Here is a 25891-nt window from a genome sequence, read left to right as displayed (position 1 = left end):
AAAATCCTTGCAGAGCTTGGGCCCAGAATTTGCATTGCATTGCTACAGCCCACAAAAGAAATATCTCTTTTTTTCAGCAATCTGTGCTTCATGGGATCCAGAACCTGCTGGTGGACGTGGAAGTGAACGTAGCACACGTAGCAGGCTAGAAAAGTGACGCCTGCGGTGAAGAGCTGCAGCAAGCACATATCTTCATGGGTCACCAACCATCCTGTTACCTGCTTCTTATTCTGTTTGTGTGATGTGTGTATGGCAGGTTTGACTATTGACACCTGGGACAAGAGGCCTGGTCATCAGCCGCTTGCTGGAGTGAATGAGATCTTCATGTTTGTGTGATCACATTGGTTCTGTTTACGCATCTGTATATTTCTCCATGTGGACTGTAAATACGTCTAGAAGATTTAAACTGTTGTTGTATTTTCAGTTTGCCTCTTGCTGTTTGACAAGGGATTGTAACATTTCATATGAACTCTGTTACATCTTTGGGTTGGCAGATCTCTTGCTGTAAGCAGAGATGCCAGTGAAAGAAGCAAAGAGTGCTGTCCACCATTGAATTGGATTTGCTATTGGCTCTTTGATTGATGCATGCTATTTCAATGCTCTTATTTTTGGTCTGTTTAAATTATAACTGTAAGCAATCCGTAACTTTTTCGAGTGTACAGATTTTTTTTGGCTAAAGGCGCATAGCGCACATGCCTAATGCATGATGTACAGTAATGAATTGTGTTGTTACAGGTTACTCTTGAAGCGATACTTGTACTTCTTATTCTTGTACTGCATTTAAACTGTCTTATTGGCAGTTTAAATGCAGTTCTAAACCATAATGGTTTGCATGCTGATAAAAAAATATTTCTAGTAAGCTGCTACTCTGCAGTTGACATAGATGATGGAAGCACTCTGATGCAGCTTTGCTTGTTCGTAAAATTGTACTGTCACCTTTTCTAGAGATGCCAGTTGAAGAAGTGAAGTATGTTGTTCACCAGTGCATTGGAATTTCTATATACTTTTTGATCGATCCAATCAAATTGATGCATGCTATTTAAGTGCTCTCATTTTTGGTTTGCTGTAAATTATAAGTGTCAGCAATCCGTAATTTTTTCGGGTGTATATTTTTTTTGGCTAAAGGCACATAGTGCACATGTCAATGCATGATGTACAGTAATGAATTGTGTTGTTACAGGTTACTCTTGAAGCGATACTTGTACTTCTTGTTCTTGTACTGCATTTAAACTATCTTATTGGCAGTTTAAATTCAGTTCTAAACCATAATGGTTTGCATATTGATAAAAAAATATTTCTAGTAAGCTGCTACTCTGCAGTTGACATAGATGATGGAAGCACTCTGATGCAGCTTTGCTTGTTCGTAAAATTGTACTGTCAGCTTTTCTAGAGATGCCAGTTAAAGAACTGAAGTATGTTGTTCACCAGTGCATTGGAATTTCTATATACTTTTTGATCGATGCAATCAAATTGATGCATGCTATTTAAGTGCTCTTATTTTTGGTCTGCTGTAAATTATAACTGTAAGCAATCCGTAATTTTTTCGAGTGTACAGATTTTTTTGGCTAAAGGCACATGGTGCACATGCCTAATGCATGATGTACAGTAATGAATTTTGTTGTTACAGGTTACTCTTGAAGCGATACTTGTACTTCTTGTTCTTGTACTGCATTTAAACTGTCTTATTGGCAGTTTAAATTCAGTTCTAAACCATAATGGTTTGCATATTGATAAAAAAATATTTCTAGTAAGCTGCTACTCTGCAGTTGACATAGATGATGGAAGCACTTTGATGCAGCCTTGCTTGTTCGTAAAATTGTACTGTCACCTTTGCTAGAGATGCCAGTTGAAGAAGTGAAGTATGTTGTTCACCAGTGCATTGGATTTGCTATTGACTCTTTGATTGATGCATGCTATTTAAGTGCTTTTATTTTTGGTCTGTTTTAAATTATAACTAAGCAACCCGTAACTTTTTTGAGTGTACAGATTTTCTCTGGCTAAAGGCACATAGTGCATGTGCCTAATGCATGACGTATCATTAATGAATCGTGCTGTTACAGGTTACCTTTAAAGCGATGCTTGTACTTCTTGTTCTTGTACCAGTGGCGTTGCTAGGGTCACCCGCACCCGGTGCGGAGGCGCGGCACCCCCCATCCCTCGCGACGCCACTGTCTTGTACTGCATTTCTGCAGTACACTCCATGTCTTATTGGCAGTTTAAGTGCAGTTGTTTTAAACCATGATGGCTTGCATGCTGATGAAAAAAGTGTTTCAAGTAAGCTGCTACTCTGCTGTTAACATGGGTGATGGAAGAACTCTAATACAGCTTTGCTCATTCGTAAAATTGTATTGTCCTTTTTCTAGAGATGCCAGTTGAAAAAGTGAAGTGTGTTGTTTATTCGATTACCGTATTTACTCGAATCTAACGCGCCCTCGATTGTAACGCGCACCCGTTTTTCGTGACCCCCACCCCCGAAAAAAAAAAAAAGCTCCGATTGTAACGCGCACCCGTTCTCCGCGAAAAAGAGTACCGCGCACCTAACGCTTTCATACAGCAATACAACTTCGTCTCGTTTGGAAAAGCAAAGATTTAATCTCGGTGCACTAAAAAACACACACACAAAAGGAAACGGCTTATCTTGCCAAGATTGTCACTATGCCGGCACAAGGTTCACTCGTCGCTGTCAGACAACTCCTTGTCACTGCTGACGGACCAAAGCATCTCATCCTCGGTGCCGTCCATGGCATTCGATATGCCACATTTTTTAAAGGCCTTGATGACCATGGCAGACGGTATCGTGCACCACGCATCTTTCGCCCATCCAGTGAACTCTTGCAGCGAGGCACGCTTCATTCTGTTGCTGGGAGTGAATTCATGGCAGCCACTCACAAGCCATTCAGTGTACAGCGCCCGAATCCTATCTTTCACTGGCTTGTTCAAGCAAACATCGAGCGGCTGGAGCTGCGATGTCATGCCACCTGGTATCACGACAAGGTCGGTGTTGCACGCAGCGAGCTTGTCCTTGATGCGTTGGTCGAGATGGCACTTGAAAGCGTCGAGCACAAGCATCGCACGCAGGCCCAAACTGCCGCCGGGTCTCTTGCGCCAGACGTTATCGATCCAGTCGGCGACCAAGTCCGTTGTCATCCAACCTTTTTCATTGCCGCTCATTGCCGCGCACAATCACGCCACTCGGAAACACGATTCCTTTCGGGAGCGTCTTGCGCCTGAATATGAGATACGGGGGCAGCTTGTGTCCATCCGCGGTGCAACAAAGCATTGCGGTGACGCGTGTTTTTTCGTGGCCGGGAGACAACACGCGCACTTGCTTCGCCCCCTTCTTTTCAACGGTTGTGGTGGCAGGCATGTCGAAGTACAGCGGTGTCTGATCGGCATTTCCAATCTGGCCGAGGTGGTAGCCGTACTTGCGGCGCAAACTTAGAACGAACCGCTGAAAACTGCAGCTTTTCTTCGTACTCTTCAGGTAACTTCTGGCATATCCCTGTCCGCCTTCGAAGAGAAAAGCCTTTTCTCTTCATAAAATTAGACAGCCAGCACCTGCTCGCTTTAAAGTCGCTCCGCGTTAGCCCTGTTTGTAGGGCTAGCTGCATCGCCCGGACTTTGAGCAGGTCCGTCGTCACTGGCCGCTGCGCCGCTCGCTGCTCTAGAACATATTCTGCGAGCCGCTCTTCTATTTCGGTGAACCGGCCCTGCTTCGGTCCACTGAAACCTTTTCGTGTAGCCTTGCTGCCGAAAATCTTTTCCTTCTGCTTGCGTCAGTCCCGCACGCATGTCTCCGGAACTCCGAATGCGCGTGATGCGGCCCGATTTCCGTCCGTCTCTGCACACACGATGACTTTCCTTTTAAATGCGGCATCATGATGAACTCGACGAATCTCTGGTCGGTCAATCGCAGAAAACGGGTAGGCTAACCAAAGCACATGTACCAAAGCACACGAAGGACGCTACTGCAGCTAGGCATAGACAGCTAGACCAGCTAGTAGTGCTAGTAGGCTCGAAGTGCATACCAGGCGGCCATTTTGAAATGCCGATGGCGATATGATGTCGGAGATTTAGGGTCGTACTCAATTCTAACGCGCACCCAATTTTTGGACACGATATATCGGAAAAAAGGTGCGCGTTAGATTCGAGTAAATACGGTAGCTATCGGCTCTTTGATTGATGCAGTGAAACTGCTTATGCTATTAAAGTGCTTTTATTTTTGGTGCCCTTTAAATTATTAACTGTGACCATCCCTGAACTTGTTTAAAATACAAGTATCCAGATTTTCTCTGGCTGATTGTGTATGGTGCCTAATGCATGACTTATCCAGAATGAATTATGTTGTTAGAGTGCTTTTTATTGTCAACACATTCATTGGTATCTTAGCTTAGAAGTGATTATGTGTTTCTCATTGGGCAGAATAAATGCGGTTGTTCTAAGCCATGATGGTTTGTGTGCTGATGAAAAAGCTTCAATTAGCAGCTACTATGCAGTTGACATGGATGATGGATGGGTGGGAAAGTTGCGCCAATTGCGCCATCTTGATAAAAATAATTATCTGCTTTATGCTGCGCCGAAAGCAAACTGGCCGAAATTGCGTCAACACGTTTGACTCTGCTCTTTTTTTGCCCTGCATGTTGCAGCTTCCAGAGGTGTCTGAGCATTTGAAATGGTTTGTGATAGTGATTGCTACTCCATTCGCTCCGCACTTATTGTATATTTTCGATCAATGTGAATGTTTGGTAATTATTGGATTTTTGAGTCTGAACTTGTGGCCAGTCATCACAGATTCCACACAATTGGCGTTAAGCGTTGCAGCATTTCATTACTGTCACAGTAATGAACTGACTCATCATTCGTGGAATCGACGTGTGTGGTAATGCTAGCTATAGACCTTTTCAAAATTGGCCAAAGGGCGCTGCCATATTGGAGACTGGGCTGTGCTCATAACACACGAAAAAGCTGCCGATTCTCCCCCCCACACCTGGTTCTCGGCCCAGTCAAACCGGTTTCTCCAAGGGTCGTGAAAAAGTCTATAGGCAGGGAAGCAATGTTTTGACGACATCGAAAGCCAGTGCTGCAGCACCAGCGGATGAGATGTGGTGCAGCGCGGAACGTCATTGCGTCGGGCTACGACGCAATCGGCGAGTGTCGATGAATGTTGAAGGCGAACGGGTGCCATGCTGCAATCTTTTTCTATCACTGTACCATGATGCTGTACCTATCTTGGGAACATTATGGTATGGACAAAGCATGTACGCATGTTCTGCGGTTGCTTCGTGACTGTTTTAACCCCAAACAAGTTCTGTGAAATTTTGTCAATTGAACTCTCATATCAATTCGAACTAGCAGCGCGGTCCAGACTGGGGAAGGAGCACTCAGGACTCTATTAAATTTAATAGTTTAATAGTTCTACCAGACGTTGTCTGGTAGAATAGCTATAGTGTATTTTACTTAATTGTGCTTAAAACGCGGGAACGTAAAAGCTTGAGGTTGTCTGGTAGAATAGCTATAACATCTTTTACTTAATTGTGCTTAAAACGCGGGAATGTGCCAGCGCGACGGGCGCGCAGAGCAGACGATGCCCCGCACGTGTCGTCTGCAGTGGCATACGTGCCATCCCATAAAATTCATGAGGCCCTTTTTTCTGAAGACTTTGCTGGTATTCTCGAGCAAGTGACTGCGCAACAGATACTGTTGTGTAGAAGACGATCGAATGGACGAGCTGCTAAGTGTAACCGGAAGCTGCAGCCGAAAAACTAAGCAAGTTAAGGCGTCCGTGGGGGAGTAGGGGAACCTCCTGTAACGGCGGCAATAAAGTTTCAAATAATAATAATAAGGCGTCCGTGTGCTGTGCGACGTCAGTGCACATTAAACGTATTCAAGTAATCAAAATTATTTCGCAGCCCTCCACTACAAAAGCCCCTCAATCTTTAGTGCGAAGTTTATTTACAATTACCGTTTGATTACCAATTTACTAATTACTATTTGATTACCAATTGACAGTTTTACCGAAAAACTGTGCTGATGGCATATTTGTTTCATGCATTGTCAAAAGGTGACTGTGCTGACTTTCGGGACAAGGCCGCTTACTTCCTGTGGTTTCGCTTTTGGGCGTCGCATGGAGCAGTGTTTGATGCATGTATAACTCCGTTTCATACATCAAGTGCAACACTGCTAAAGTGAGCTAGAATGGGGTAGTGGGCTCACGGGGGCTCCTTCCCTGACGCAGTGTATGTTACATGCACTAGGTGGCGCCACCGAAGACTTCAATGTAGCGCTCTGCTGGTTGAGGGGTTGCGTTCATGCGACCGCGGCCTTCTCGCTTTAGAAAGACGCACAGTCTTCGTCCACACTTTTTAGATTTGCATGTGGCAGCTGTGCAGAGGTTGGATATATTAGCAAGTTGTGCTACTACTGGTGCTATACGATCAGTTAAGAGCTTTCTAACTGCAAACGTGTGTCCGATTTCTCTCCGGCGTCCTTGGCGAAAAGTGAATTAAGGTGCTTGTATGAAAATGACTGCGGCGCTCGATAGCCCCATTTTCTGAGGTTTGTGATTCACGGCCATGATAATAAAGAGTACAGAGACACATTGGTTTGCGCGGGTAACGTGTAAAGCTGTATTCGTATTCGGACCTGGCAGGAGCTCTAGGAGTGTGAAAACAAGCATTTAATAGGCATCTCGGGTTGATGAACGGCGGCTCCCCTGCTTCCTTGACAAAAAGTGCACCCGTGTTAGTCTTAACTGAGAGAGGCGAGGCGTATATATGGTTTAAGCATCCGATTTCTTGCTGGAGCGTGTCTTTTATTACTCCGATTGCATCAGTTGATTTGCTGCTCGAATACAGTTCATGGCACGAAAGAAAAAAAAAAAAAACAACATTTATTTTCGAGAACCACACAAGAAAGAAAAGGACAGCACATGCTCACATGGTATATCCTTTTATTTCTTGTGTTGTCTTTTTGCGCCGTATACAGTGTTTCTCGAAAATATGTTCACGTAGTGTTTTTCTTTCGTGCCATGAACTGCATTACGAAAACAAAAAGAAAGGACACAACATATGTCGTGTTCGTTTTTTGTTTTCTTGTGTTGTCATCTTTGCGCCGTGTACAGTGGTTTTCAAGTCATGAATGATCGCCCCACAGGCCGTCATATTTTCGAGCTTGCTCAAGAAGCAGTAAAGCTGAACTGACGATAGCTGAGTCCCCATTGTTGCGGAAGTTTGTGCCGAGTAAGCTGTTTCCGGCGACGCCGTATTAGGGTATTAGCAGGCTTGTACAAGCTTCGCAGTTCAATTTCATTAGACTCTATTTAGCAACATACCCAGTACTGTGAAATATTAGCCTATGATCACTTCAGCTATAATATGCTGGCTTTGGTTAGCAAATATACCAGCACATTCTTGACACTTAGTAATGTGTTGAATAAAGTTATTTCCCAACTACTGGCCCTCCTTTTTGTTCACATTCGTATTTGGCTTTGTGCTTCTTTGATGCAACCTGTCGACAATCCGGCTAGCTGGCCCTGCTTGCACGAATTCTCCTGGCTTATTGTTTCCACAAGGCCATAGAATAAAATACAACTGAAAAACTAGGCTGGTATACGTGTAATTGATGTGATCAGGTCATCGTGTATTTATATTCATTAGGGAGGATTTATTTTGCTCCCATTATTTTCCAAGAGCCGCATATCTCTATTCGTGCGTGGCGCCTTTCCCGTAAGCGTGTCCGGCAGCCTAGCACAATGGTTTTGTCATCACGGTGGCATCTTCGTATCAGAATTACGTCACAATTCGTTGGGTCACATTGCCCACTGCAAAACAAAACCTCCGCAATAGCGAGAATACAGCAGCGAATGGGAAGGCAGGCAAAGGCATTTTGGATTGGAAAACATTCGTCAAAATGCAGATGCAGACGGTCTGTTCTAGATGGCCTCCAGTCCATGGCTGGCGGTGACTTTAGTGGCCCACTCGGTGGCCAAGGCTTGAATGCCCGGGTCCGAGCTGACCAGAACGGCCTCCCATCGCTCAAGAGAAGGAGTTTGTACTAGATCTTCCGGTGGAGGTTCTTTACATTGCCGTATGTGATCATACGTGGCTGTTTCGCCACAGAACCTGCACGCGGGGTTAAAGTCATCCGGGTACATTTTTGCTAATAGGTGAGGGCTAAGGAAGGATATCTTATATCTGGAGTCTCCTCCAAGCGGTCCCTGGCCTTATTCGTTTTGTCAGGTGGTGGAAATTTGTGCCGTTCCAATCCGTAATGACTGGTGAAATCGTGAAAAGATGCCAGCCCCTCCTTGGAGTAACCCATGGATACGAAGGACCCACAGACTCGGTTGACGCAACCTCGAGCCTTGTTGTGGGCCGCCTCGTTTCCCGGATTCCCCGAGTGAGCCGGCACCCATATCACCTCAATTTCTCTGTATGGTTGCCTGGTCAGTTTCAGTATTTTCTGCGCTGCAGTTGAGATTCTGCCCCCCGCAAAGCTACGGACAGCAAATTTAGAATCGGAGAATATTGTATCCGCGTCGGTGCTAGCTATGGCTAGTGCCACAGCTGCCTCTTCCGCGGTTTCCGAAGATTTTGTCACTACCGACCCTGATGCCTGCAGCCTCCCGTGCACGTCCAACACCGCCAGTGCGAACGCTCCTCTTGTTGCGTATTCTGCCGCGTCAACATAGAAAGCTGCTTCGCTCGTTGCATATTTTTCGTGTAGAGCTATTGCCCTAGCTTTCCTCCTTCCTTCGTGGTAAGAAGGGTGCATATTCTTTGGTAGTGGTTTGATCATCAGTCGCTTGCGAAGAAGTTTGGGTAGCTGTGTTTTCGTGTCCTCGGGTGGAAGTTCCACGCCTATACCTAGGCGCTCCAGTATGGCTCTGCCTGCCTTAGTGTGCTTAAGCCGTTCTTTTTGCATTGTGAGGTGAGCCTCCTTGAGCTCCTCTAGTGTATTATGTATTCCCAGTCCCATATGAGTCTGTCGATGTGTAGTTTGGCAACCCCAGGGCTACTTTTTATGCTTGCCTAATTATTGTCTCGGCTTTGCCTTTCTCCGCAGCATCTAGTTTTAGGTATGGTAGCGCATACACCATCCTGTTCAGGACAAATGCCTGCACTATCCTACAGAGGTCTTTTTCTTTGACTCTTTCCTACGGTTGGCAATTCTTCTGATTAGCCTAATTGACATATTAACCGATGTTTTCAGCTTTTGCAGGGTTTCTTTGTTTTTCCTGTTAGCTTGTAGATACAGCCCTGTGCCGCCATGTGCCGCGCGCTGCTACATTGAAGTGAAGGCGGCGGTGGCGGCCCCCTGCGGAGGCGCGCAGAACTAGAATATGCTGACATAGGCGGCGTCATCGCAATGTATGGCACGGCCGGTCTCGAGCTCTCCCTCGAGACCGGCCGTGTGTATGGCGCCGGCTGAGGAGTGAGCCCACTACCCAATTCTAGCTCACTCTAACACTGCCAAAGCCACAGCTCTTGTTTGCGCTCTCCGCATCCGCGAAGAAAAATAGTGCCTGCTCTTGACGAGAGGAAATAAGAGTTATTTTGTCTGCAAGCTTAATACATGTTACATTTCCCATCAACTTCATAAAGAGCACCTTCTTTAGTGAGAAAGGATTGGATTCGGTGAATTTGTATGTTTTTTGTCATTTTCGTTCGTGTCGCGTTTTCGCTGCCCCGTAACCTTGCCATCTGTGCCACTAGATGGCGCTGGTAGTGCCCTTCGCTTACCTTCGCTCTGCGCATCTCTTTTTGAGAAAATGGTTCTTCGGTGCGCATTTTTTCCATAAGATCCGCACTGCGAAGATGTCTAGGCATGCGAAGCAAGTTATTGCAAATGTGTATCCTTGGAATAGAGCCCGTTTCCGCAGGAACCACTCGGCCACAAAACGAGCGCGTAGGGATACGCCTCCTTTTTTTTCTTGCGGACTACGTGCGTAGCTTTCGCTGCGTTGCACCTGCCTGATGTTTGAAACGGAGTATAGTTACGTACCTTTTATAATTCTTGCTCACTTTTGCATTGGTAAAGTCAATGAGTAGTGTGTCTCCTGAGGTCTTCTCTAGCAGCATCTAGCCTCTAGTTAGAGTGAACTAGAAAACACTACCATAGTGGAGATTATGGTGTGGAGATCAATCCTAAACCAAAACCATAATTCACCAGAACTGAATCTTAGCAGACTGTTGCGCCACTTGTGGCTTTAAAGTAAACTGCATAATTTTAAATTATTATAAAAAGACAATTGTTTATTCAGTACCTAGGTAGCAGGACAATTGGTTGGTATAAAAAACGTAGCTTCAAGTCTAGTCAAAATTTTGGTTCAGAACTTTGTTAGGTTTCCAACTGCTTAAGTTAAAAAGCTGATGCCATGATGATGATGATGGGGCCATGTGATCACAACAATGGCGAAGGAACTGTCAGGTATGGTTTCGGGTGCAATTGCGAATGTATCTGTTAGTGTGAAATGCTTTTGCACATGCCATTCAATTCAGTCTGAAACTCTGAGCAACCTCTGAGTTTGTGGTCTAAATACGGAATGATAACAGCGTAGGCTAATATAGTTTGTAGGTGTCAAAAGTTGTAGGCTTGAACACGATTGGCCTTTGGTTGTGCCGTTTAATTTCGGTTGTCTTCAACTAAGGTACAGGAACGAAAGCCAATGCGATCGCTTTTTCACTGCTAGTTTGCTTGGTGTAATTGGTTATCAGTAATACAGATTTCGATTATGAATGTCGTTTCAGGGGACGAAAAGGAAATGTTGCGGAAGAAAAATCAGAGGAAATTGTTGAAGCAGTTTTACCACGGCTCAGCAGAATCTGCGGATGCTGGGTTTAACCCGTACGACATAAATGGATCAGATTTCAACCCTGATTTGTACTTGAACAAGGTGACACCGTGTTTGTGATTTATCTCCTACCACCGGTGGTAATTTCCTAGGCGTCCGTCGCGGCATGCACTAACTCCGCATTTCTCTCATTTGATAGCTGCTCAAGGAATGCACGCTAACAGATTTGATGGATAAAGAGCAGGAGATATACAAACAGATTCAAGCACTGGACGGTGAAATGCAGACACTGGTTTATGAAAACTACAACAAATTCATTAGTGCTACAGACACCATTCGTAAGGTAACAGCACGGTTGGCAAATCGTTGTACTTAGTAACATGTGCATGCTTTGCAGAGCGATTAGCCATTCTTTTTTTTTTTTTTTTTGCTGCTAGATGAAAAATGATTTTAAAAGGATGGAGGAAGAAATGGACCACCTGTCATCAAACATGGCAACAATTGCCAAGTTCAGCAGTAGTATTGCTGGCACATTGCAAGGAAGAAGGGAGCAAATGATCAAGCTGTCGAGTACCCATTCTCTACTGAAAAAGGTAGCTTTTGAGGATGATATTCTTTACAAATTTAAAACTGGTATGCTTTGTTAAATTTTTATTTCAGCTTCAACTCCTGTTTGAACTACCACCACGACTGAAAGCCTGCATTGAAAATGAATCCTATGAAGAGGCAGTAATGTATGTTTGAGTAAATGTTATTTGATAGCATATATAACATGTGGGCGGTACTTTGCAGGTACTATACGAAAGCTCAGAAAGTGCTTAAGCAGTACAAGCACATGCCATCGTTTTCTGGAATACATGATGACTGTGCTGCTATTGTTGAAGTACTCCGGGAGCGTCTTCGGAAGAAGTTCCACCAGCCAGAGGTAATGACAGTAAATCAATATACTGAAGTGAAAAGTTTAACCAAACTCTTCTCTTATAGGTGACCAGCAGAGAATTGTCTGCTGTTGTGGAACTTTTGTTTCAGCTTCGTGAGCCAACAAGCACATTGTGCACCGACTACCTTTTGAAGTATGCCTTCATTTTGCAAAATTTATTGCACTGCTGTCAAGTTTGGTACATTGTAATATTGTAACATTCTCAGCGCACGGCGCCCATTGGACCGGGACTTAAAAGAATTGCAACATCAAGTACAGATGCTGATGGATCCTGCGAGCCAAGGTGCTACAGAAAGAAATGGAAAAGATGCAGTGCTTGACTTGCCTATGGTAAGAAATGTTATGTTTTGTAGAAAAATGTAAAAACCAAAATTTCACTTTTTTTTTATCATTGATGTGTTGCCAACAACCTGCATAAGAGGGGAAATATTTTGTATATGTAAACTGGGCCTTCTAGGATTTAGCGGCATGGAATTGTAGCATCTACAGAGGCACCGCAGAAGGGACATTAGCGTGATTTATGGTGCTTTGTTACATAATGCTTAGTTTACCGACGAAAGCAACATTTTAGCCTGGAGCATAAGGTCACCTTAAGTAGTTTGATTTGGTTTGGTTTATGGGGTTTAACATGTCGCTGTGAGAGGCACCGTAGTAGAGGTTCCGGAAATTTCGACCACCTGGGGTCCTTTAACGTGCACTGACATCGCACAGCACACCAGGGTGCCTAGCTTTTCACCTCCATCGAAAAGCAGCCACCGTGGCCGGGATTCGATCCCGCATCCTTGACAGGGGTGGAAGCGCTGCTCCATTCTGCTACAAACTGCTTTCCCTGCTCCATCCTGCTCTAAAATGCAATATTGCTCCAAAACTGCTCCAAAGCTTAATGTTTTGCCATCAAATTTAGCAGAACCTGGTTTTACGACTCAGTGCACCTAGGAAACTGTTCTGTCTGCAATGAACTACACGAGTTTTTCTAATGATTCTGCTGTGAAAACAAGCACTTCACTATCAAGCCTCTTTGCTAATAACAAATGTGTTAAGCTTATGGCAGACAAAAGCACGCTTGAAGCGTTATAGGGCAATGCCACGAAGGTTCAAATTACTATAAATGATCTCAGGAGCATTGGAAAGACATACAGGGCATATCTTTAACGCGTCGAACTGAAGGTAGCCTCAGCGTCACTAAAGCAAAAACATGAGGAGCCACTGGCAGAAGATTACGAAGTAAATAATCTAAAGAGGAGAAAAGGCTATCCGAGTGCTGTCAATTCTTACAGGTAGCACTGACTAATGCTCAGGAATTTATCAACACAAGCATAAGAAAGCATAGGATTGAAAAGGATGTGTATAAGATAGCATAAATGTGCTGCTCATTGATGTGAATTCCAATCTAGTGGTGGTGCTTGAGTTCACCAAAGTACTTTGGTAAACTCCACGTTTGAATCTATCAAGTGGCCAAAAGCTTTTAATCAGACTTGATTTTCAGATGTGAAGCGTAGAAAAAAGCATTCCATTTGCTAGTATTGTTCCAAACTGTTGCTCAGGTCAGCTGCAATATTTTAAGCATCTGTACATGTTTTGGCTGTTTGTCTTGCCTTGTCAGAGATGCATGCACAGTCAAGCCGAGTATTGAAATTTGAAAGAAAAACAAAAAGAGGGGGGGGGGGGGGGGGGAGAGAATCAAAGTGGACTTTTTGTATGTCAGAAATAGAAAATTGCAATTATTGAAAGTGTTTGATTCTAAAAACATGCTCCAAAACTCTTGTTTTACTGCTCCAAAGCTGCTCCAAAACGGCATTATTACTGCTTCCTGAGCAGGTGCAAAATAGCCAAGCCTGCTTCCACCCCTGCCTTGGGCACAGTAGTCGAACACACTAACCACTGCGCTACCCCTGCGGGCTCCCTCAAGTAGTGCAAGACGATATGTACTGTGGGAATAACAACATTCTGCAGTATACAGTAGTTCCCCTTGAGACGAACTTGAATGGATCAGGTGATTAGTTGATCTTAACCTGAGTGCTTCTAAAAAAGATATGCGAGTATGCTAGGTGTGTCCATGTATATGCTATGTATATGAAAACAATAAAATAGCATTTCAAAAAGAGCATAATTGCAAATAGCATATTTATTGCTCCATGCATGAAGTGAGCTGGCGTGGTCACTGGTCAAGTTGGTTTATGGAACAATTACTAGTTGGTTCCAGCTGTCAAATGTTCCTAGCAGTGTAGCTGTGTGCCTCTCTCTTATCTCACTCCATCTGCAGTATAGCTATTACACATTTCTTGAGTGGGCACACCACGTGCCTGAAAGTATGCCGCAGACAATCTGCCAGCACTTGTATTAGGCCATTCCTGCACCACGATAATGCGGGGTATAATGCTGTGTCATTTTAAAATGTCGCCTTGGAGGTTTTAAACCTCATGTTAACAAGCAAGTGCACTTTGCATATACACACCTTTTAGTCTGTGGGAGGCAGTCTGTGGTGCATAACACTTGAGTGATACTGAGATACTGCCAGTACAGGCACGATAGTGCCTTGCCTCTTCTGCACTGTGAAGAAAGCTTCCTACACCCCTCCCCTAGAAAGCATGCTCCCGAAAGACAGCTTCTTTGCAGTTCTCTGCCATGGTGTGTGGGAGCCATCTGGTGGGGGTGTGCTTTTTTGTTTTTTTACTTGACAGTGTAAAGCGAATGCCCTATGAGTGTCGTTGCGCATAGTCACTGTGATTCACGGTCACTGCTGAAGTTCTTCTTAGCGGAAGGACTGACAAAACAGTTCATCTTAAGGGGCCACTGTCCAGGGAAGGCCTTTTTAAGCAAAGGAGCCCAGTGTTTTGATCAGGTACCGGAGATAGTCTGTGCAAAATGCTACAGTGACACGAGCGCCGCAAAGCATCGAAAATACAATTCAAAGCTCTCTCATGCTCTCCTTGGGGAAGCCAGCTTCCCCGTTTCCGGCGCTGGCCCCACGGGCCACAGTAATGACGTACATACCGCGAACGACGTCCATTGGTCCGTCTCGCTGACTGATGGGAGAAGGATGGGTGTCTACCGCTCGCTGCGCGCTTTTTCCTCGCCACGGCCAGACTGAATCCAGCAAAGCGTGCTCCCTCGGCCGGTTTTTTTTTTTTTTTTTTTTTTCGCTCGCAGAGTGCCACGCCCCACCTCCCGCCAAACGCGGAGGAGGGAGGGGAATTTGTCTTGCGGAGGCTAGACGACCTCGGGCAGGAGAGTGAAAAACCTGTGCGAGGGAACGGAAGGAGGGAAGCATGACAGAATCGGGTGATTGCGGTGGCTGTAACTGCGTTATTAGTTACTCTTTTCAAAAACATTTTGCGGCCTTGCGTTCTATGGGCGAAGTCTCACAGTCACCGGGGAAGAAAATATTTTCGACCGAAGGGTGGACAGTGGGCCTTTAAGTGAATTGTTTTGCATCGAGCCCTATGAAAGACCAACCAATGGCTTCACATTGTCCGTTGTATTCAAGAATTAACCTTAACAGAGCTCATCGGAACAGGAGGCTACTGTATTCCAGTTTTGCCCCCCAGTCTTCTTGCTGTGTTTGAATGTAGTGAATATTCTAAAACCATATAGCGATATGCATGTTCTTGATTCATGGTTTGTATGGCATATGTAGATTTCAACTGACTGGTACCGATTGACTTCATTCATACACTATGGGCTTCATAGTAATCTGTCATTTTGGGAATGTTAGTGTTAGTCACAATTTCTCTAAATGCTGGCATTTTTATAAATAGTTAACAGTATCTACAGGTGGCTGCTAATACTGCCTAATATGCAGGATTGCAGTGTGTGCTGCAAGGTAGCAGTAGCAAAAGGTGGGGGCATAAGAGTCAAAAGTTGGTCCTTGCTTTTTCTTTTAACGCGATAGCATATACAGCTCATTCAGTTGAAATCGTGTCGCTATAACCCAGAATTGAGAAAAACTTGTGGAAAAAAATATGCACGTGATTTCATGTTAAAACTGTGACGCAATCGATCTTCGTGTAGCATTCAAGGTGGTGTCATATTATTTCACTTTCCTTTTGGCATCCATCTGTTGGTCAAATTGGAATGTGGTTTGCAATAGGTATTCAAACTGATCACATATGTTGCTCCAATTGTATGCGGTTCATTGTAAGGGTAGGTGTCCACTGAGAAGTGAGACAGAGGGTGCCATTCCTTCTCCCCCCCCCAAAAAAAATAACTAAAGACTTGACCAACTGTGCCAGTCTCTCGATGACAAAAATTTGTGGAATGAAAGGCAGTGTTAGAGGCATTATCATGCAAAAATGCAAACTCTCAAAAATGGCATGCATATGAGAATTAGAAATCTCAAAAAATAATTCAGAACATACAAAATGTGCCACACTGCCGCTTTTCTTAGTTGTGAAAATTTGGCATGCTCATCTTTTCTTTTTTGTGGAGGTGTTCGGTATTAGTGTCCAGCACCCAGTTCTCACAGTGGTTGTTGACATTCCGATGTGCTCGTTATCCTAACTGCACCAATAAAATACAGTGAAGCCAGAGTACCAGGGACCTAATAAATTATGTGGTGAAGTCCACTGTGAAGGTGTGTCATTCTCATAGCAACATTGGTAAATTCCTCACTCTTCTTCTGCTCATAGCACAGCTTAGTATTTTGTGTTCTTTGAAATTTTTGTGGCTTATTATCAGCATGTTTAGCTGGGGGCGGCGGGGTTCAAGCTTATTTACCACTAGGGTTGAAAATCTGCTCAAGAAGCTCTGCTCTCAGATCTAAATGCTTAAACCCAGCTCAGTGTGACCGAAAGAGTTTTACACTTAGTTGATCTTTTGAAGAAGCAGCCATACATGCGGCAGCTTTCCTCGTGACAGCTGACCTGCATCATCTAACTTGCGGCCTGTAAGAGCACCCGTACTGCAGTGAAGCGTTTTTTTTTTTTTTTTTTTTTTTCGGCGTTATCTATAGTGGAAGCTGGTTACTGTAGATGTTTTTCTCGTTCCAACACAGCCTCAGCCAGAAAATCTTCACATTGCCCATGTAGATCACAAAGGTCATGAACTTGAGCATTTCACTTGAAGTCACATCTTTCCGAAACCCAATTGCATGAGCGTGCATTGGTTTCTGTGAAGTGTGAGTTCAAGCATATTTATTTTCACAAATACCTTGTCTCGTGGCCATGCCCACATCTTTACTCAGGTATACACCAGATGTCTATCTACCATATTTTCCTGTGTGTAATATGCACCCTTTTATAACACACACTCCTCATATTTAGAGGCTTTTAACGAAAAAGTTGGTAGATAACATGCATCCTTGTGTAAGACGCACCTTGATTTACCTGGTTAGGGCAATGAGACACGACTATACTTGCTTGCGTGACCATCGAGAAATGCTCCATGCCTCTGAGAACACTTCTAATGCAGCACAAAATGAGAAAAATACAAAAAAAGGCAACACTCACACCCAAGAGAATTCTCGCCAGGCAGAGCAGAAAAACGATTTTTAGTCGAAGCCTTCATCTTTTGACGCGCAATTGAAATGTTGGCTGATTTCACGCAGCAGACAATTATAAGACATTCTTTTTGCTCTCAGAATCTCTGTTCTGATCATCACCATGCTCAGACGCGAGACGCAGTACACACAGGAAATGGAAAACACGCGTGCTGTAGCTACCAAACAAACTTGTAAATGGTGACATGAAAAGCGAATTGTTTTGTCCTGGCTAGTTTTGCCAGTGTGGGTGGGTAAGGAACACGTATGTCGCCATCTTGTCACATTTCATATTACTAATGCTTTGGGGCCTGTGAGATGACCATAGGTTTTGTAATCGTAGAAGTCATTACCGTTGCCATTTCAAGTAAGTTCACCTAGGAACATGGAGCAAAACAAAGAAAAAAAGAAAGCTAATGTAGACACACCAATTTATAGGACACACTAGCAAGATATTTGCAAAAAGAACTTTGCCTATGGATATGGCAGGCAAAATATCAATGTTTTCGCATCGACGGCAGCAGGTTTGATGTAAGCTTGGGCTGAATTTTTTCTATGTTGTGGTCCAAATAAAAATCTCTTATGCATCGAAACATACTGAGAGAAAAGTGAGCGATGCTAAAACTGAAAATTTAGTTCTCAAACTACCTTTTAGATGGCGAGACATGTTCTAGCTCATGCAAAAGCTTGGTAGCACACGCGAAAGAATTGTTCATATATGAATGATGGCCTATGGGGTGCCTCTGAAAGAGTTATGTCTATTATTAGCTGGAACGTTACAGCAAATACCACATGTTCGTAGCGACTAAATATCGGGCTCTGTGTGTTGCTTTGTGCTAACTGTATGCGTGGAGGGGGGGGGGGGGGGGGAAGAGCCACCCCTCTGTTTTCATCCTGGAATGTATGTGTGTTAAACAGCCATTGGTTGTGCACAGTAGGTCTTTATGAGCACATTATGTAATTGATATCATATCAGTGAAATTCATTTTTTCTTTTGCAGCATATACTGGAATTCACCAATATGGCATGCAATTGCATTATCACAGGGTTGTGCAACATCATTGTGTCCTACACTGATTTATTTATCAACCGGTTGCCTGTTGAATATTATGAGAGGTGAGCAAAGGAAGATGTTCAGATGTACTGCTAGATCCATGAAATGGAAATTTATTCTGTGTGTTGATGCTGATCAGGTAACTAAAGCTTTGAGAAAGTAACCTGAAGAAACTGTGGTGAAAACATGATGCATGTCCGCTGTAATACCGTCAACATGTGCTTAATGATCCCAAAGTTAAGAGTTTCACCAAATATAATTTTAAAAGCAGGCATACATGGAGGCCCACTATGTGTTCAAAACACCTCTATGCTTAGCATTCACTTTCACTTGGTTACTTAAGCAGAATTCTGCATGGGGCTTTGATTTTGATGTGACTAATATGTGTGGTATATGTCTCCTGTCTCTGTTTCCTGCCTTTAGTGCATAGTTTTAACCCTTTGAGTGCGAAACATTCTGTAAAACATTTCCCCAGTGTCAAATTTTTTTATTGCTGATTTTAAACAAACAAAAGGCGGAAAATATATAGGGGGAGTATTATAGTCATAGCATCAGTGAAACTAACTAAGCAGGAGAGCAATGGCACCATGCGAGTGTCGATAAGCTGAGAGAGCACCAACAAAGATAAAAATCACCCTTCATGGGCCTCCGCGAGCGTCATAAGAACGATAGAGGTCAACTTTCGCGCTTCCGTTGCGATCACGCGGAGGAAACGAAACCACGAAGGCAATTCGCTGCAAGCCATTCGTAGCAGCGAAGGCCATAATAAGCTGCTGCTTCTTTCTTTTTTTTTTTTTTTTTTTTTGGCTGAAAGATAGTAGGGTAAACAATTTTTCAACTCCTCTTGTAAGTCCTAGATGGTCTCCACAGGCCTCCGCTAGCATCCCAACAAAAATAGAGATCAAATTTTGCACGTCTATTGCAATTGCGCACAGAAACCAAAACTGCCCAGGCGCGACACCGCAAACAATCTGCAACACAACGATCATGGTCAAATTTCTTTTCCTCCACAAGATGGTAGCATAGACAGTTTTTAATACCTCTTGTGCGTCCTAGAAGAGGCCAGCACGTCCCAGTAAGCGCGTCTCTTCAGAAGGGTGCGAAATTTCAAACGTACAATCAGCAGAGTGCGCTTATGGTAAGAACCCTGTGGGACAGGCTTTGACCACGGCAGAAACACTCAAAGGATTAAGCTTGTTTGATTTTGTGGTTGGAAATTTGCAGCATCATGGAATAGGTGTAAGTTGTTAGAGAATATCCTCTGTAACACGGAAAGTTGAGCTAGTTGGTACATTTTTTAAGGTACATATTTTTAAGGAAGGAAGAGGTGGTGTAAGCACCCCTTCTGTATCTGTTCATGACTGTGAACTAATCTATCTTGATTCAAAAGACTGAAGTATCTGTTTGGCGATTGGTGTCGCACATGCGTTATTGGTTGTGAAAAGAGTATATTTTGCGTGTTTCTTTCTAATAAACTGCAGTTGATAGTCAGCGCAGGTGTTGTCTTCTTCCTTGTCCTTCGTCTCCGCGCTGTTATTCCTTAAAAATATCCTCCGTGCTGCTGAATTGTGTACTGTGTCCTTTTTCCCCATTTCAGTGGTGAGACGGATGCTGTCGTGGTGCAGAAGTTAAAGGCATTTTTGGATGAGATCATGTTGCTGCTGCTTGATGTAGTAGAACAGAGAGTAGCTGCTGAGGTGAGCAGTTTTCGTGACAGGAATGGGTGTGTTTATTGTGCTGCCCTCTTTTATGCTTATGCATGCAGTGAACATTTTCTCGCTTGTCTCTTCCCTTCTAGTTTAAAATCAAGGTAGGTATTGCGGACTGAAATTTTATCTGCTTTTCTATGCTGCAAGACACCTTGGTGTCTGCTGTGGAACTTTTGATGCATTGCATGCATGCTTCTACACAACGTGTAGATGTGCTTTGTCTCAGGTTTAGATGGTATTTGTGCCACACAGTACAAACGGAATGTGGCATCATGGTTCTGGTCCATTTAGTTTTGCTTGTGTGTATGTAGCGATGGCCACCTTTCTCTAGTGTCCGCATGTCATCTGTACAGGGGTTCTTCGACTATGTTTTATTATCAGCCATGTCAGATCAGTGAGGAGTTCTGCCTGGAAGTTATGATCACTCACCAGTTGTTCTATTAATGCATTGAAAAAGATGTTGGTTAACCAGCGATTACTAAGCGGGCTTCATTTACTGTTACACTGCCAGTTAAAATGTTTTGCCTTCTAAATAATCTAATATAGAGTGCAATTCCTCAGTAGTAAAGCCACTCTAATTGGCAAAAATCTTTTCTGTATCAGTGTCTGAACTATATCAGTTGTTGGGGATGGTGTGGTCCTGAAGATGCTGTTTGGTGATTTTATTGTCTACTTACTAAACATATCTTGTTGGTTTATAAAACAAACACTCAGTAATACATTCTGCCTTTCCCTTTTCTCGGTTATCATATTTTATGTCATGATTTTGATTTCGTTTATATCTTGTGGAAGTACCACTTTAGCGTGTATACTATGCAAGTTGAATTCCATGGGGAAACCAAAGCTTTGTGGGGACAAGGTCTCATTTTCTGTGGTCTCAGTATTGTTCAAGAGGCAGTAGTGGAGGAAGCACAACTGCAGCAAAACTGCACTCGCTCTTCTTGCTGCCATTGCTTCATGCTGTCAAGTGCTGCAAACATTTTTCCCTCCCCTTCCTTACTACACTTTTACTGATTTTTCTTTATTTCAATTGTCGCAGCCAGCTTTAATTTTCGTTTTCTCGTGCATGCCGCATGCTTTTCCTCACTGCTGTAAAGCCCTTGCAAGGTAGAATTTTTCTTGAAACTCAAGGGCCTGGCGGTTAAGTCATCTCTAAAGGCCCCAATATAGTCCGACGTTTTCGTCGCGACTAGCACAGCCGGCGACGTCGGCCACGGTACGTCGGCTACGACGGGCACGTCAAAAAACTGCCGCCTCTACAGTCTGGCACGGCTGGCGTGCACGGTGCCGTGGCTCGCATGCGCACAAGATGCCCTCAAGGGCTGGTACGTTTCTGGTGTGCATTTTCGAGCAGACGACAGGGCACCTCTGCAGGGAGGAACGCCATGGCTGCCTATCTAGGCAATAATTACTGTTGTGATCAAGGCAATGATGCGATGTGTTTACTGCGAATGTTCAAAATGTTGCGAATTATCAAATGGCACAAAGCATTTACAGCCAGTCGTGGAGACGTCCAGCCCAGCAACGGCCTGACGGCTACAGATAACGATTGTGTTTGTGCGTGTTTTACTGAAAACTAATTATCATTTCAGTATCTGCACGATTACAGAAGAGTTAGAGATTACACAGTAATGAGGATCACTTTCATGGACGGCCGCAGTTCCTGTAGAATTCCATCAATTTCGCGAATTTCCTGTTGTTGAGCCACTGACGTTCTGTGTGGCCAAATTGAGTATGGCCTTCGATTCCGGCGTGTACCGGTCGCAACTCTATGCGAAGCCGCTTCCATAGTTTCTGGCATTCTTCCACTGAATACACTGCAGATAAGTCCTAGCACTGCATTAAAACGGGTATGGCACACGCACTGCAGCGAAGAACTTGTGCCCAGCCGCACTGCTGACAGATTGAATCCCAGGCATTTTTTTTCCTCTGAACGTCTCTGTAGTCAATCCGCTTGGTATCATAGACGCACGGCTGCCCTCGAATGCCTTCAAGCAGCTTTTTCGCAACAGTGTCTGAAAGGCGCGCGCGGTCACTGTCTATATAGCAGGCCGCCATCTTCAGTGCGCGTAAGGAATGCTGGGATGCATGGCCGACGCGGCGGACGTGGTTGGCGAGAAATAGGCGAGATTCTATTTTCGCGTCGGCGACATTGGGCCGCATTGGCTCGCACTCGCTACGTCCATCACGGCGTGTTTTTCGCCGATGTAACGTCATGAAAGCCGACGTGCGCGCGTGCGTGTGTTACGTCAGACTATATTGGGGCCTTGAAAGTTCTGTTTTGTCATTATTTGTTTGCCTCAAAAAAAAATTGGCCTCACGACCCTAGGTTGCACGCGTGCCATGATGTCATCCCAAGGGAAGCATGTCATCGCAGCTGGTCACGCTTTACTATACCCATTTCTTTATTAGTATGTTTTTATTTAAAAAAAAAATTGATTCATTTGTCAAAGGCAAACAGGGACTGCAGTTTCACTCTAGTACATCTGAGTTTACTATAGTTTAGTGCTACTGTATGTTTATGGAAAGCATATTGCAATGAAATATCTTTGTTTTGTTTATCACTGGTGGAGAGTCGCCTTATCACTTTGTTGTGCAAGGAGGGACCGGACTTATTTGGAATTGTGGCCACGCGAAGGTCTTTCTACCACATTCTTGGTTTTGGTAGGTGTTTTACATGCCCTATTTTGAAAAATTATTTGAGTGTGGCCAAAAGCGACCATTAAGGTCTATTCACACTTGTGACTTGGTAGTCGCGCGACCAGAGGAGAGGAGCTCGGCACTACCAATGTTCACACTTGCGACTGTCGCCTTCTTTGTTCTGTTCTGGTTCCGAACGAGTTGGGAGTAGGAGAGCTGCTGGGCGATGACAGCGAACGTCGGTAGAAGCCGCTTGCCAGACACTTCAGCTTTTTCAGGCGGGCCCGTGCGCATGCCGCGCTCTCCTGTTTCCAGGAGAACGCCGACGGCGAATAGACGGTGTCAATCACCGTGGTGTCAATATAAAATGTTGCGCCTGCATGAAAAACCCATTTTTCAATAGTTCACGGCACTTACCGGATAGTCCGAATATCTTTTCAGTCTCCTCCCAGGCCATATCCTCCTCCCTGCCTATGAATTCCGGGTGCCGTTTGTTGAAAAGGTAGGGGTATTCTTTAATGGCATTGAGAAGGTGCTCGATCGAGTGCTCCGGGACCTCGCTGATTGGTGAAATGGTTTGCGACTAGTAGTCGTGCGACTGGAAATTCGAGCAGTGCCCAATCAGCTCGCGGCAGTCGCTTTTCGACCGATGCGACCATTTGCGACTGTCGCTTTTCGACTGCTGCTAGTTGCAAGTGTGAACAGGCCTTTACTCTGTTCTTTGACAACTGGCAAGCACACTGGTTGTGATTGTTGCAACCGAGTTGTTTTTGTTTTGTGGCCGCTTGTTAGGACTTTAAACAGTTTTTGTTTCATCGTAGTCTTGTCTGCCATCAATGAGTACCTGTGTTTGTGCTGTCATTTCAGACGCATGACAGCATTGTTGTTTATCCTATAAGATCTTACTCGGGGTTATCGTCATGAAGACGGGTAGACTTTCCCTATAGGAAGTTAGTTTGCATCAGCACATAAGCCATATATAGATTTCTCATCAGCATGGTGTATCGTAATGGGTGTTGGAATTTGAACAATTCATCAGGTGTGTGTGTGTGTTGTCAGGAGGCGAAATAGAAAGAAAGGAACTTTGCAAAGAAAATAGTGTTCTGGATTTTTTTTGATAATAGAATAGAAAGAATAAAAAGGAGGGTAGGGCATAGCATACTGTGGATGTGAACCTCTTTCACATTGTAGAAACCACACCTTAGCATCATTGTTAATGCAGCAGCAGCTTTTAGCATGCACTCTTGGCTTCATGATAAAGGAGTGTGTGTACGCTTGCTTTTATTTCTAACGTTGGTGCAGTTACTTAGCCTTTTATGAGCATAGCAAAAGCTCGTATGCAGTGCAATAAATTGCAAAATGCATGGCACTTTTGCTGAGCCATGTGCCTCTCTGTGTGAACTTGTTTAGGCAGTGCTGCAAGTTCACAAACCCATCCTGCCATGCGGTCGCATTATGCAGACTCGACGGGTGGACAGCAGTGTGCTGGTGAAAGCACTGGACCGGTTCTGCCAGAAGCTGCAAACTTTGACCAAGATGATGCCTGCTGCTGATTACAGTCAACAGGCGGCCCACATTGTAGAGCAAGCAGCTCGAGACCAGTGCACATTTGCATTGCAGTCCCTGGGTCAGTTTTTTGCAGAGCGGCTTACTGATGTTCGGCATAACCTGGCTCTGCCACGGACTGTAGGTCAAGACAGCCTCAGCTTGGCTGACCTCCATGCAAGCCTCCATAGCCTCATCCTGGACCAAGTGCAGTCACTGCTGAGGGGCCTACGGGTGAGCCAAATTGCAGGGCTCACTTGGTTTTTGAGGTGGCGCCTTGTTCTCGTTAGTGAACTGGCAGTGAGAAATAGTTTGCAGTTTTCATCTTGTTGTTTAGGTTTTCTTATGAGTGTGGAAGAGCCTCTCAAGTAGTGTACAGAAAGAAGGTTTAGTAGTCTTGGATGTTAATGGATGTAATTGGGGTAATTGGGTGTAATGTCTCTAAAAGCATTTCATAATTTTTGTTTAAAATTATATATTTATATGCATAGTTGGAGCACTTCTTGTGCTGTTCCACAGCAAGATAAATAAGGGACTGACTCAGTATTTAAAATTCATTGAACAGTGCTGGTTGTGCACCTGTACATCATCTTGGTGTTATAAAACACTGATTTATATTTTGTGTCTACAGTAGAATATCAGGGATACGAACCTTATGAGACTATGGAAAATATTTGCATCATCTAAAACAAAACAAAATTTGTGTGCAGAAGGTCATGAAACGCAATCATATATACTGTAAAATTCCAAGCGAGCACCCCCATCTGTGGTGCAAGCTCTCCCTCTGTGCAAGCCCCCCCCCCCCCCCCCCCCCCCCTCCCTTCCCTATTTCAAAAGCTGACTAAAACAAACAAATATTGGGATTGAAAAAAAAAAAAAAAAAGGTGAACAAAACACACAAAAATCTAAATATGGGGAACTATGAGCAGACTGTAAATGATTCCTCTCGGCGTTCTGAGAAGACGCATAGTGTTTCGATGATTGCGGTCTATGAATTCCATAAAGAGGATAATAGCAATATAATTAGCATTGATTTTGATACAAGCAGATTATTTGATCTAGAAAATCTTGTAGTACAGTTAGACCTGGCTATAACAAAATTTATTGAAGTCTGCAGTTTTTCGTTAATTCAGATTTCATTATATGTAGTTTGAAGGCTTGAAGACGCAGGGCAGAACAGAAACCAAAATAGAAAATAAATGCCAGGGAAACCACCTTGAAAATGCTTGCCGTAAACCCCTCATTACTGAGGGTGTTGTTAAGTGGCGTAGTTGTGCGTTATCACGCCTCTGCAGAGTGGGAGGCCCACCTCAGTGCCAGTTGTCTGTTAATGTAGAGCTGTTTGCTATCATCATCTCAGAAATCGATTTGAAACTCTGAATCAGGGGGGTCTCAACTGATCAGAAATGCTTTGTAGCCCCTCTAGAACTGTCTGTGTTTGCAAATGCCATTTTTATCAAGGATGGTAAGGCTTCACAAAACTTTTTAATTCCAGGCTTTTGTTCAGCCAGAGGTTGAGTTTGCGAAACGGGCAAACTTTCAAGACATGTTTTGCTTGGAGGTGCACGAAGGCATTGTTGTGGCTTTTATACGTGCCATCAACAAAATGGCTTTGGTGAGTAACTGCACCTATTTAGCTGTATTGCCATTCTTTTTTCTTTCATCTATCTAGACTGGTTTTTAGCAATAATGTTTTGCAGATTTTTATTTTAAAAACTAAAATACTATGGAAGGG

The 25891-nt window shown here is 44.0% G+C and overlaps 2 protein-coding genes across 16 annotated transcripts in view; both read left to right on the top strand.

Annotated features, from left to right (window-relative positions):
- Positions 1-2343, top strand: part of LOC146206480 (uncharacterized) — a 72944-nt gene extending 70601 nt beyond the window's left edge. For all 13 annotated transcript variants that reach the window (XM_084591183.1, XM_084591179.1, XM_084591181.1 and 10 more), the window contains one exon: positions 78-2343. In XM_084591183.1, coding sequence (XP_084447309.1) covers positions 78-126 — 49 coding nt within the window. In that variant the 3' untranslated portion in view covers positions 127-2343. The remainder of the gene's footprint in view (positions 1-77) is intronic.
- Positions 2344-3368: 1025 nt separating this feature from the next.
- Vps51 (vacuolar protein sorting 51) overlaps positions 3369-25891 on the top strand; it is a 65701-nt gene continuing 43178 nt past the window's right edge. Inside the window, exons 1-12 of one of the 3 annotated variants that reach the window (XM_084591174.1) lie at positions 3369-3484; positions 10749-10894; positions 10992-11135; positions 11230-11385; positions 11453-11526; positions 11585-11717; positions 11777-11865; positions 11939-12062; positions 18209-18324; positions 19860-19959; positions 24073-24390; positions 25652-25771. In XM_084591174.1, the coding sequence (XP_084447300.1) occupies positions 10763-10894; positions 10992-11135; positions 11230-11385; positions 11453-11526; positions 11585-11717; positions 11777-11865; positions 11939-12062; positions 18209-18324; positions 19860-19959; positions 24073-24390; positions 25652-25771 (1506 nt within the window). In that variant the 5' untranslated portion in view covers positions 3369-3484; positions 10749-10762. The other 2 variants (XM_084591172.1, XM_084591173.1) reach the window with 2 other exon arrangements.

This window comes from Amblyomma maculatum, chromosome 1 (genome assembly GCF_055883805.1).
Source record: "Amblyomma maculatum isolate TAMU_Amacu chromosome 1, ASM5588380v1, whole genome shotgun sequence".
Lineage (NCBI taxonomy): Eukaryota > Metazoa > Arthropoda > Arachnida > Ixodida > Ixodidae > Amblyomma > Amblyomma maculatum.
This window is presented reverse-complemented; position numbering and strand designations above follow the sequence as displayed.